We start from the raw sequence: 12,404 nt of genomic DNA, 5'->3' as shown, positions 1-12,404 counted from the left end.
TAATAATAATAATAATAATAATAATAATAATAATAATAATAATAATAATAAATTGTTCATTTATTAACCGCTTTTCCAACGATCAAAGCGGTGTACAGAAATTGTTCCTCTCAGTACTTTAGATCCGGGCAGCCAAAGTATGTCCCTGGCTGAATCTACAATGGAGAATTAATGCAATTTGACACTGCTTTAAGTGTGATAGTTCCATGCTATGGAATTCTGGGATTTGTACTTTTGCGAGAAATTTAGCCTCCTATCTCAGAGCTTTCTGTTGCCACAACAAACTACAAATCTCAATATTCCATGGGATGGAGTTATAACAGTTAAAGCAGTATCAAACTACATTAATTTTGCAGTGTGGCAGCAGCCCCTGGGTTTTGTTTTGTGTTCATTTTACAAAACTCTCCTAAACCAGTGAGTCTCAAGCTATCAGGGGGGCGAGGGGGGCAGCTATTTCCTTCCAGTTGCCAGTGACCAATACCACATTTGTGTCCAATGACCACAATTGTGTCTTTCTGTCTGCATCAGCACTGGTTAGAGGGCCATCATTTTATATAGCACTGCCCTTTGTTGTTGTGTGCCTTCAAGTCATTTCTGACTTATGGTAAACCTAAGAAAACTCTATCATAGGGGTTTCTTCATAGCATTATTTGGAGGTGCTTTGTACTTGCCTTCCTCTGAGGAGGGGCCAGCCAGCTAAAGATACCCTCCCCATACCATCTTAACTAAGGACAGAAACAACAAAATGCAGGCATCTTACTAACATCTCTAATTTTTCTCCTGTTTGGTATGTGACATCTTGCCTGATGAAGAAGCCAGTGGAGCTTTAAAAGCTTGTAACAAGTATATTGTGCATTTCGGTTGGCCAATAAAAGTATCATTATTTGGTGGATTTTTGTTTGAATTTACTTAATAACCAACACAGCTACACCTGCATGTTTTATGGAGTGTGTTTTAAATTTGCAGTAGAAACTGTAGAGCTAATATAAAGAAATAGGAGCTAGGGTTGTCACCAAGAGGAAAGGATGCAGTAGCCTGAAAAAGTTTGGGGACCACTGCACTATTACATTATTCTTTTCTCTCTTTTCTTTGCAACACCACCACTATGTTCTCTCTCTCTCTCTTCCTTGCCCCAGCCACATATACGCTGCCAGGGACAGAGAATACAGCTTTAAACACCTTCAAATTACCTTCCATAACCCTTCGGAAAATATTCCTTGAGAGACTTTGAGGTCTCAAACGTTGCTCTGTTGCAAATCCAGGTTGACCTTCCTTCAAGTGGGCTCTCTGCCCTTTCTTCACTGGTCTCTCTGTCACATTTTTTTCTTTGGAGTCCAGTATGCTGACACCCTTGGAATCCCATAGTCCATAGCACTGAAAAACATTGTACAGGAGATGTGAATGAAACAGAGGCCTGGTACAGACTGCCGCAAAGCGGCGGCCTGGGGTCAATTTTAGGGCTTGGGATTGTGGAGCAACCACATGCTCCTAGAGCCCTACTGTGAAGCAGCGACGCCATCATGATTGCCTCCCATCCCCACAGGGGCCACCATAATGACACAAGCATGGCACAGCGTCCGCACATTGTGGCTCTATACCTGCATCATCAATGTGCAACACTGCACCAATGGTACACTCATGGTGCCCACCGCACACAGCAAAAAGAACCCGCTGACGCTCGAGAGACCACCTCAAAAGGGTGGGCTAGAGCCGCCTGTTCTTGCTGCTGACGAAGGCTGCAGCAGCCAAATCGCACGGCCTCCCTCTGCAGCAAAAAGATGTGCAGACACTGCGCCACACTTGTGTTATCATGGCGGCCCCCATGTGGATGGGAGGCCGCCATGATGGCACCACCGCTGAGCAGCAGGGCTCAGGAGCTTGCGGTTGCTTCACAACCCTGAGCCCTAAAATTGGCCCATTTGGGGGCGGAAAAAGGACACCTTTGCTGCTGCCACCACAGCTTTTCAGCATTTCAGTGACACACCACATATAAATGCAGCACCTCCAAAACATTGTAAAACTGCCTCACATGCAGTCAGCCATGTGGCTGCCTGGAGACATGGGGGCAGCATCAGAGCATACAGCATCTAGACACCACCCCGTGCCGATCTGTTTTGCTTGATGGTCTACTTCCTCAGTGCTGGTTTAGATAGGTCTTTAGTCTATTTCAACTCAGCTTTTTTATATTCTTGCATATATACCCTATAAAAGATATTAACTAATCCATGCTTTCAAACAGCTCTCTACCACTCCTTCAGCATAATTCATTGCAGTACCTTCAAGATATATCTATGGAAGAACAAAGCCAATAGCTGCATCAGATCATAATGTACGTAGCCATCCTTCTTCTCAATTCCAGCTATATTTGGCAAAACAAATGGTTCTTCAGCATTGAGACCACAATACACCTTAGTTGTCCAAGGAAAGAATCCAAACTGGGAAAAGTATTTGACCACAACTGTTACCTATTAGGGAAAGGCAACATACATAGGTTATCTACTGTGAAGAAATAGCTTCCAAAGATACTAGATTTCAGAGGGATATTTCTATGCACACTTGCTCACAGCTAATTTTCCTTACATGGGCATTTAAAAAATCTCTTTATTATAAATTTTCAGAAGATATTATCTAAATTTAATTTCTAGTCCTCCAAAATATGATTTTTTAAAACATTTGCATTGGTTAACAGAAATGACAAAATTGCTGTCAGGTGCTGAAATGATACAAAACATATTATTTGCAACTGAGATGACCTACCAGTTGTCATTACTGAAGTGATCTGAAACTTGCATTTCTCTATGGAATTTCCCTGCCTGGATGAAGGTATGGGGAGAGACCAGAACATACATGTCAAGCATGATTTGCCCACAGAAGTAACATCTGTCAAACACATACCTCAGTGTAAATGATAGCAGTCATCCAAAAGAATTTTGTAGGCCTTGGAATGGACAACATTGCCCACAGAAATATCAAAATAGGAAGAACCAAAGTGAGGATAGAAGCAGAGACCATATGATTAAGAATGATCACAAAATAACACAGCATTTCTGATTTAGACTCCATGGCATTATACAAAGCAATTCCCAGCTTCAGGAGGCGAGGAAGGCACTGGTAAAATTTATCCGACTGTTCCAATTCATCTTCATGAAAAGTCCTGGACCACAATGAAAACAAAAATGAATGCAGATTAGCTCTTTTCAGTGTATCTACTTGATTCTTCATTCTTGAATTTATAATGTATATCAGTTACTTTAAATAGGAATATGATGATATTAAGCATGTGCATATCTATACCAGAAGTTCATTAAGGCAGTTGCAAATGTGTAACCATCTTAGTTATGTAGTTATGTAAACCCCCACAATCCCCACTTACCAGGCAGCAGCTATTGCAATTGAATGTCAAAAGAATATAGGAACACGAGAAAAGTGCTGTTGGATCACACACAGGGGCTACATTAAGTCTAGTCCATCATCCTGTTTCCAACAGTGAACACCATTAAATTTCTTAGATGTCCATAGGCATGAGATGAAGGCCCCATTCATACTGGCTAAAAGACCTGGAAGGAACTGGGCTGATCCGGATGCCCCTCCCCCGAATCGCTCCGTTAGCAAGTGCCCACTACAAATTTGAAATCGAATGCATTCTGTGTCTGCTGGCGAGGTGGCCGCTGCCAATCAAGCTATCGTCATGGTGACGTTTGCAGGGCATCGGGGAAAGTGTCCTCCTTTTTAAAGAGCCAGGCACAGGGGTTTCAGCGGCTGAAGCAGGGAGAGAGATGCCTCTCTCTCTCTCTCTTTTTTTATAAACCTGTGGGCTTTTGGGTCAGATCTGCCCCTGTCCCAGGCAGAGGATGGGATTGCCATGCATTTTTTTATGCTTTTAAAAGCAACATTAGCTTTCCCTTTGCTTCCCTTGCTGTATCTGCTCAAGAATACAAACCATGCGCATATTTGCTCAAAAAAATTGTTAAAAATGTAACATTGATTGTTTGCAACATTTGTAGCTTCCACTTCTGCAGAAAGCAAGGAGATTCAAGGATATAAAGTGCAAGCCCGGCTCTATCTGCCTCTGGAATACAAACAATGTGCATATTTGCTCAAAAAAAAAATTGTTTGAATTTGAAAGGGGGGGGGTTGCCTGACATGAGCTCCGTTCGTGACCTGAATTTTTTCCTCCTGCAAGGGAAGGAATGCCCAGTGACAGAGGGCTTTGGGCAGGGAATGCAGGGAAAAGAGGCTCCTAAAGAATGCCTTCCCTTGCTCCCTTCTTCCCAGGGCTCTTTCCTCCTCCCCCTCCCCTCCGATGAGGGGAGGAAATGCCTTGCCCTTTGCCCACCCTCTGACCTAAATCCCTCCCTCAATTTGCCTCGATCGTGATCGAGGCCAAAGTTCTCATTCCCAGGACCCGGGGTTTTTAAAAAGAAACGGTATTTGCGCCGATTTCAAAAGACTCACGCTAGGGGCCATTTAACACGGAACGGGTGTGCAAGCCCCGGATTCGCTTGTGTGAGATTCGGGGTGAGTAGGAACTTCACGTGACTGAATCGGTTTGGGAACCGATTTTTTTTGTAGTGTGAATGGGCCCGAAGGCAAATGTGTAATGGTAAAGTGATGTGCTGAATGAATTTATTTGACTAGCCCACTAGGCTGCATTCAGACTATAGAACTGCATAATTCATTAATCAGAAGTCCTAATATCTTTTTCATTACAAACACCTTCTCAAGGTGACTTACAATGTATTTCTTAAATGTCATCTTGACAACCTAAAAGACTACAAGTTAAAATACAGAAGTAGAGAAGTTTTAAAATATTTAATTTTCCAAAATAAACCTCAGCACAGCAAGCCAAAGAGGCTGACGAAAAGGAAGAAAGGCACAAAACACACTGCAGAAATAATCCAGTCTGAGACTGCTTTAACAGCCCTGGCTCAATGCTAGGGAATTCTGGGAACTGTAGTTTTGTGAAACATTTAACCTCTGGCAGAGAACTATGATGCCACAATAAACTATAAATTCCAGGATTCCCTAGCACTGAACCAGAGCAGTGAAAGCAGTCTCAAACTAGATTATTTCTGCAGTGTGTTTTGGAACTTTGTGGCTCTTCAGACTGGCCATTAAGGCTTGCCTGGGGGCGGAGTTGGGGCATTGTGTCCACATGATGTATACCCCGACTCCACCTCCAGGGCACCATGATGCCACACTCCACTCCACATGGAGTACAGCATCACGGTGCTCCTCCAGCACTGCATCCATACGACAAAAGGGGAACCATATAGTTGCAGCACCGTTACTGTTGTGCCCTTTCCCGGGCGCAAAAAGGAGCCACTTTTTGCAGCTCCTTTTTGCACCCTGGAAAGACCGGATCAGGGCTGTGGCATGCAGTTGCCACGGCCCTGATCCAACTAGGAAAGGGGCAGCATCATGCCATCCCTTAGGAGTTGTCTCTATAGCCCCTTTGTTACAAGTTGGCTCTTTTATAGAAAAGCAGCACACTAAAAGCGAAATGAGGTCCCAGTCTAGTCTAGGCATGGTCACAAAGAAGGCAATTTCCTGCTTTTCTCTATTCCTCTAGGTTTCAGAGCACCAGAAGCTAGTTTGAGTAATAAAATAGAAAGAACCTTGCTTGGCTAAATGAAAGACCTATCTTGTGTACAATTCTGTTTCTACAGTGGCCAATCAAGTGCCCATGGGAAGCCCACAGACATGATGCAAGAACAAAAACTCCTTCCTGACAACTGGTTTTCAGAGAAATTCAGAAAATAAACAAGATCCAGTCAGCTTGCAGGGGAGGAACATTCCAAAATTCAGGGTCTGACCTTGTAGTTTTCTGACTTGGGGTGCATAGGTTAAGCAGAATGGAAACTGCAGTCAAGAAATCAGAAGAAAACTATGGCTTGGAAGGGCAGCTATGAAGGAACTGAAATGTAATGATATATCACTGACTACCAAAGTTAGGATTGTCCTTGCCATGTGAAATCTGGACTGTGAAGTAAGCTGACAGGAAGAGAATCAACTCATTTGAAATGTGGTACTATAGGAGTTCTATGGATATCATGAATTGCTGTAACCAAACAAACAAATAAAATGGGTCCTAACTCTACCTAGAAGCCAAGACGACTAAACTGAGACTATTGTACTTTGTGGCCATTTCATGAAAAGACATGACCCACTGCTGGGAAAGGTAGAAGGCAGTAGGAAAAGAGGAAGACCACATTCCAGATGGATAGACTCAATCAAGGAAGCCACAGCCCTGAGTCTGCAAGTTGGTTGATGAGGTCTCTTGTTCTTCGAACTGCCATAAGTCAAAAGTCGGCTTGACAACAAACAAAGATGGTGTGTCGGAATACATGGCTAAGGAAAATCTCCTAAGAATGTAGAACTCACAGATTTCCATAAGTAGCGCTTGAAAGTTAAGAAGCAGTAACAATCCACAACACAGTATGAATAGATATTTATTAACACTTGCCTAATCAGAAGCAGTTCACTGGCTGTCATCATATCAGGAACTTTGTTCAGCAACCTGCCTGTTTCTTTACTTCTAGCAAACAGGGAGTCTGTTGATTCTTCCACTTCTGATGGAGACACCCCCCGATTGGCAGATTCTGCACAAAAAGAATCTGGAAGGAACCTGTGGAAGGAAAGTCCTGTAGGTCTCACTTTCTCTACCTTCTCATTTCTAGAAGCATCTATGGCAGCTCTGCTTGAATTCCTGCTCACCAGAGGGACAAAAACAAAACACCAGCGAAACATTAAATGTAATTAATTAGTTATTTCTTTTTAAAATATTAGGAACTCACCAACAGCTTGTCTGTTTCCCCATATAGCACTCTCTTTGCATGTGTGTACTTTTAGCAAACTCTCAGCCCCAAAAACGAAAGAAAGGTGGAAGACTATGTATTTCAGCTTCTTTACAAGAGAAGCAGTGCTGCTGTGGCTGAGAGCACTTGCAGCAGCCTAGACCTGTGGAGTCTGTAACTCTGGCTAGCTGCTGCAAACAGTTGCATCAGAACTGATGTGCATTGGCATTAGAGACAGTTTGCCTGTGATAGCATCAAGGAAGAAAGGAAGGCTACATTGGCAAAATGGCTGACTTTTGTTTAGCTGTCTAGTGCCTAAATGTTTGATTGCCTATAGAAGAATGGGGTGGGGACTGGATTGGAACAGTTGCTGCTCACCTGAGATGTACATGTGAAGGCTCAGTGTCTTCCCCAAGTGGACATTTGAGTATCTTGTCTTTGCTTTCTGTCATTTCAGTCTTAGTTTCTCCATGTAGCTGACTTTTCTTTAAGTTATAATACTGAAGAATGGTGTCTGCTGAGGCCTCTTTTCCCTTAAAGTGAAAGACAGAGAGCAATTAAATAGGATGAAAATGTGTTATAAAAAAAGTTTAAGCAAACTGTTGGAGCTTGGCATTCCCCCAAATCTTGCACTTACCCAGTAGCTTACTTGTTCGCAATAATAATGCATATGAAATACTGCTGATATTGGAAGTGGAAATATTATTCCTATATTCTGAATGATTTGTTTTGAGGATTATAGTTGCTTCAGAACACATTTTTACCCAAGCAGGAAAGAAGAATACTTAATTCAGTGGGCAACTGTGAATACTGGGACTTTAAGAATCTAACATCTGTTCTTCAAACCTTACCAGCTACTGCCTGCCCTTCTGTAGTGTGAAACTACGCCAAAGGAAACACATCTTACCTTGTTAATCTCTCGCCAAAGCACACACTTTTCTGTTCTCAGCACATTTGCTATGTCCAGATTATCTTTACAAAGGGAATTCAGTGCTTCTGTGGTATCATCCAACAATGCTTGGATAAAGATCCAAGTGAACTTGAAAATGTTGATTACTCTTTGCATGATAGTTTCTGCTCAAAGAAGAAAAGAAGTGTGATGCATATAACAACAGCCAAGGGCCAGACTAAAAATCAAATAACCTATGTAAGAAGCTGACAAAGCTTTGTGCATGCACATTTGGGAAACTCCATCCATCCTCCATTCTGACCCCAAGAGGGATACATTAACACGTCACACAGGATTAAAGATTACTATTTTTTAGCTGTGCAGGTTTATTTTCCTTTTCTCCTCAGCAAATCTATATTTTTCAGCCTATCACAAATAAAGAGAGGGACATGTTTGTATCCACATTGGTGATAACCACCTGAGTTTCATCTTTCACTATGCTGAAGCATTCACTCTACAACTGTATAGCCTACACTGATTTTTTTTAAGCCCAGGGAATCTTTGGCCTAAATTAATTGCTAGCCCCAATTGCCAGTACCAGGATGACCATTAGAGTAGGAAGATTATCGCACTGCGTTCTGAGAACGTTCCATATCATCACGTGATGAAAACGTTCCTGGAACGGATATTACCGCATTAGAAATCAAAACGTGATCAGAACGTGATCAGAACGGCAGTTTACCGCACTGCGATTCCTTTTTCTTGAAACCGTTCTCAGAACGGTTTGCTGTATTAAGTTTTGTGGGCTGTCTTCTGATGACGTCGCCACTCAGTGGTTGGACGGCTCGGGAGAGGCGCTGCCCCCAGGAAAGAGGGAAAAGGGAGGCTTGGGCCATGGAGCTCGCCTCTCCTGAGTCCCTCGGCTTACTGAAATCCCTCACCTCCCTTCCCCATAGGAATCAATCCAAAAACGGAGCTTTAAAAGAGCAGAGAGCCCTATGGGTCTTCATCTGGGGGGAGCAGAGGATGCTTGGCTATGGGGTTGTCCTGCCATCTCTACCTCTCTCCTCTTTCCCCATAGGAATCAATCCAAAAAACGGAGCCTTAAAGAGCACTGAGCCATCTGGGTATTGGGGGGAGCAGAGGATGCTTGGCTATGGGGTTGTCCTGCCATCTCTCTCTCTCCCCTCTTTCCCCATAGGAAAGAATCCAAAAACGGAGTTTAAAATCTCTCCCAGATGCAGACCCAAAGGGCTCTCCTCTGCTCCTTTTAAACTCAGTTTTTGGATTGATTTCTATGGGGAAGGGAGGTGGGGGATTTCAGTAAGCCTAGGGCCTCTGGCCGGGAGAGTGCTTCTCAGCCTCACTGAGAAGTCTTCCCTCCGAAGATTCTCTTGGGAGGGAAAGAAGGCAAGCCCCTATAAAACGCTGGGGCTTCATATGCTGGCATATGTTTGAAGAAAATAGGATAAAACCTACGTAACTTGATGGGCCAAGGGCAGAGTCCCCTCCTTGGCAGCCTGGGCTTTAAGGGAGCTCCACGGAGGTCCCTTCAAGCGGAGGGAAAGGGAGGGGACTGGACCAAGGGCAGAGCCCCGGCAGCCATTGCAGCTCTTTAAACCGGTTAGAAAAGAAGAGTCCTCTGCTGTCATCCCATTTCCCCTTTTTGGCAGCTTGACACCCTTTTGCTCCTGTGTGTGTGCATGTAATGTGTGCCTTCAGGTTGTGAGCTTCCCTCCCCGCTTTAACTCTTGTCTGGCTCTTTGCTATGGAATTCTGGGAGTTGTTTGCTTGCTTTTCTGTGGTGCTCCAAACAGAGGAGCTTTTGTGGGTTCCCTCTTTGAGGGAAGGAGGAGAAGGTCCTGGGCATCCCTGCCATCCCTGCCTCCTGCAGGCTGCAAGCACAGGAGCCCCGCTGGACATGACACCAGAGGCCCCCCGCAGAAGCAGCCAGACCCTCTCCCTCTTGCTCTCTGCCCTGGTCCCCTCTTCCTTGAGGGAAGGAGGAGCTCCATGGAGGTCCCTTCAAGCCGAAGGAAAGCAAGTTGCCAGGGAGGGGACTGGGCCAAGGGCAGAGCCCCGGCAGCCATAGCAGCTCTTTAAACCGGTTAGAAAAGAAGAGTCCTCTGCTGTCATCCCCATTTCCCCTTTTTGGCAGCTTGACACCCTTTTGCTCCTGTGTGTGTGCATGTAATGTGTGCCTTCAGGTTGTGAGCTTCCCTCCCCGCTTTAACTCTTGTCTGGCTCTTTGCTATGGAATTCTGGGAGTTGTTTGCTTGCTTTTCTGTGGTGCTCCAAACAGAGGAGCTTTTGTGGGTTCCCTCCTGGAGGGAAGGAGGAGAAGGTCCTGGGCATCCCTGCCTCCTGCATTGTGACAGCACAGGAGCCCCACTGGACATGACACTAGAGACCCCCGGAGAAGCAGCCAGACCCTCTCCCTCTTGCTCTCTGCTCTGGTCTCTCCTTTCCCTCTCTTTCCCTGCTTTCCTCTTCTCTTCCTTGTCCCACCTTTCCTCCCTTTTCCCTCCCTTCCCTCCCTCCTTCTTTCCCCCCTCACACACACACACCTTCCCTCACTGCAGTCGCTCGCCTGCCTGCCTCCCTCCCTGCCTGTCATTCTTTCAGCCAATCAGGAGACGGAGGAATGAGGGAACGGATTTGAGAACAGATAAGAATACCGCACACACTTCTCTTGGAACGTTTTCATCACGTTTCAGCTCTCTGGGAACACATTCAGAACACATTCAAATCCGTTCCCTCCTGGAACACATTTGGAACACATTTAAGCGTTCTGAGAACCCGATTGGAACACATACGTGCGGTATTCTCAAATGCGTTCCGTTCTCATCACGTGATGAGAACGTTCTCAGAACGCAGTGCGATAATCTTCTAGGTCAACCCTCACAAAAACTAAACTGATTGAAAGTAGTTGGGAGTAGCAACTGGATTTATGTGTTCATTGTTTCAGTTAAGGACATACTAGAAAAATGAAGATGTAATTAAAGAGGATGTTTTTGAATAGAGGACTATCCTCAGTAAAGTAAGACATATGTCATCTTAATCTTGAGCAAGGCCTTATCTGGACTTCTCATCGTACTTGCAGTGTTATAGATAAATTATTCTTTCTTACAGGAATATTGGCAGAGCGCTCCTTGCATCACTGCCAAGGTCCTTCTGATGCTATAACTGCCCCTGAAAATTTGTTTGTCAACAATTTCCTACATAGATTTTCTTACAGTGGAATGAATCACCTGGTTCATCCAATTCTTCTCCAGTGACTGGTACCTCCAGATTTTCTTCACTAGATTTTATTTCTTCATGGATAAAGAACACCAGAATAAACATTAGAAGAATAGCATTCCAGAATTACAAACCCAGTCCTATGCCTGTTCTGATATTACATGGGGATCCCAATTTTGTAAATGGACTTATACTGAGAAAAGTACAAGGTGAAACTTGCTAATAGAAAAGGATTCTAGCTTTCTGTATGCAGGGAGATTGTTTCCTTAACATGGTGAATGATTAAGATATGTGAAGACATTTCCATACTGAAGTAGTAAAGTCCATGAAAATCAGTGTCACATATTTGCTGCAGTCCTGCATGGCTCGGCATAGTGTTAGTAGTTCCACATGCAGATCTGTGCTACACTGAACCATTTACCACCTCAGACCTACCACAGAGCTGCTGAAGGGTTCCACCGTAGCCATTCTGTGCCTGATGAGAGTGGTGGTTGGACTCAGAGAAGCATCTGGCTATGTCCCCATAGTGAAGCAATTATGTAATCTACTGGGGCTGGCCAGGCCCCTCCAGAGGTCTCAGTGGCAAGTATAATCATTTCATGTCTGACTATGGGGCCAGACGCCTCTGCAATCTCTGCCTACTCTCAACCAGGCACAAAATGGCCTCAGGAGGCAGCATTCAGCAGCTGTATGGTAGCTTGGGTGGGTGGGAGTAGACTTTAGTGACTGTAAAGAGAGGAAGGGAATACCAACTTCCACAGTGACAGCATGTGTAAGGTTACCTTAACCTGCGTATGCCATTAATAGGATGAAAGTCCAGTGGTATATATGGTATTTACTTACCTTTCTGTTGCTGTTGCTTTTCCTCCTCCTCCTCCTTCTCCTCCTCTTCTTTCTTCTTTTGTGCTCTGATTTCATCTTGCTCTCTCATCTTTAGAGCTGATTTTGAGTTTATTATCCAGGCTTGATATGCAAGCTACACAGAGGTCAGACTGTTATTCAATGATAGCATTAATTATTTCATTATTTTATTCATTGGGTTAAAATATTTATAATGTCTCCCTTAGTCAAAAACAGATTCCAGGATAACTCATAATAACAAAACACTTTTTAAAAATTACAGCCCAATTAGCACCACAAAATGCACAGATAATACTCTGTAATGGATGAGGTGAATGTGATCTGGGAGTGAATGTAATCTGGGAACTGTCTATAGTTCCACTGTCATGGACAGATCACCCCCTAGTGGGTTTAAACTTACTGGGACTCAGAACCTTTGAAGAGGTGGAGGGCCTGTTAAAATGGACTGCTCCATTAGGCTTATGAATTCAGATGGATTCCTGATGTATCTTGGGGAATTTCCTGCTGCCTTGACAAGTGATCCTTTTGACAATGGATCTAATGACAATGGATACTTTTCAATTTGTGCATGAGGATGTGGAGACAATTCTTTGAGGTATGAGAGATACCAAATTAGT

General features: G+C 44.0%; 1 protein-coding gene across 1 annotated transcript in view; it reads right to left on the bottom strand.

The window, feature by feature from the left end:
• LOC121928155 (piezo-type mechanosensitive ion channel component 2-like) overlaps positions 1–12,404 on the bottom strand; it is a 61,639-nt gene that overhangs the window by 24,357 nt on the left and 24,878 nt on the right. The window contains exons 16-23 of the mRNA XM_042462486.1: positions 11,770–11,902; positions 10,938–11,000; positions 7,705–7,871; positions 7,176–7,330; positions 6,467–6,709; positions 2,896–3,154; positions 2,277–2,465; positions 1,191–1,374 (exon numbers count right to left, since the gene is read on the bottom strand). Of these exons, the coding sequence (XP_042318420.1) occupies positions 1,191–1,374; positions 2,277–2,465; positions 2,896–3,154; positions 6,467–6,709; positions 7,176–7,330; positions 7,705–7,871; positions 10,938–11,000; positions 11,770–11,902 (1,393 nt within the window). The remainder of the gene's footprint in view (positions 1–1,190; positions 1,375–2,276; positions 2,466–2,895; positions 3,155–6,466; positions 6,710–7,175; positions 7,331–7,704; positions 7,872–10,937; positions 11,001–11,769; positions 11,903–12,404) is intronic.

The sequence above is a fragment of the Sceloporus undulatus genome, chromosome 4 (genome assembly GCF_019175285.1).
Source record: "Sceloporus undulatus isolate JIND9_A2432 ecotype Alabama chromosome 4, SceUnd_v1.1, whole genome shotgun sequence".
Classification (NCBI taxonomy): domain Eukaryota; kingdom Metazoa; phylum Chordata; class Lepidosauria; order Squamata; family Phrynosomatidae; genus Sceloporus; species Sceloporus undulatus.
This window is presented reverse-complemented; position numbering and strand designations above follow the sequence as displayed.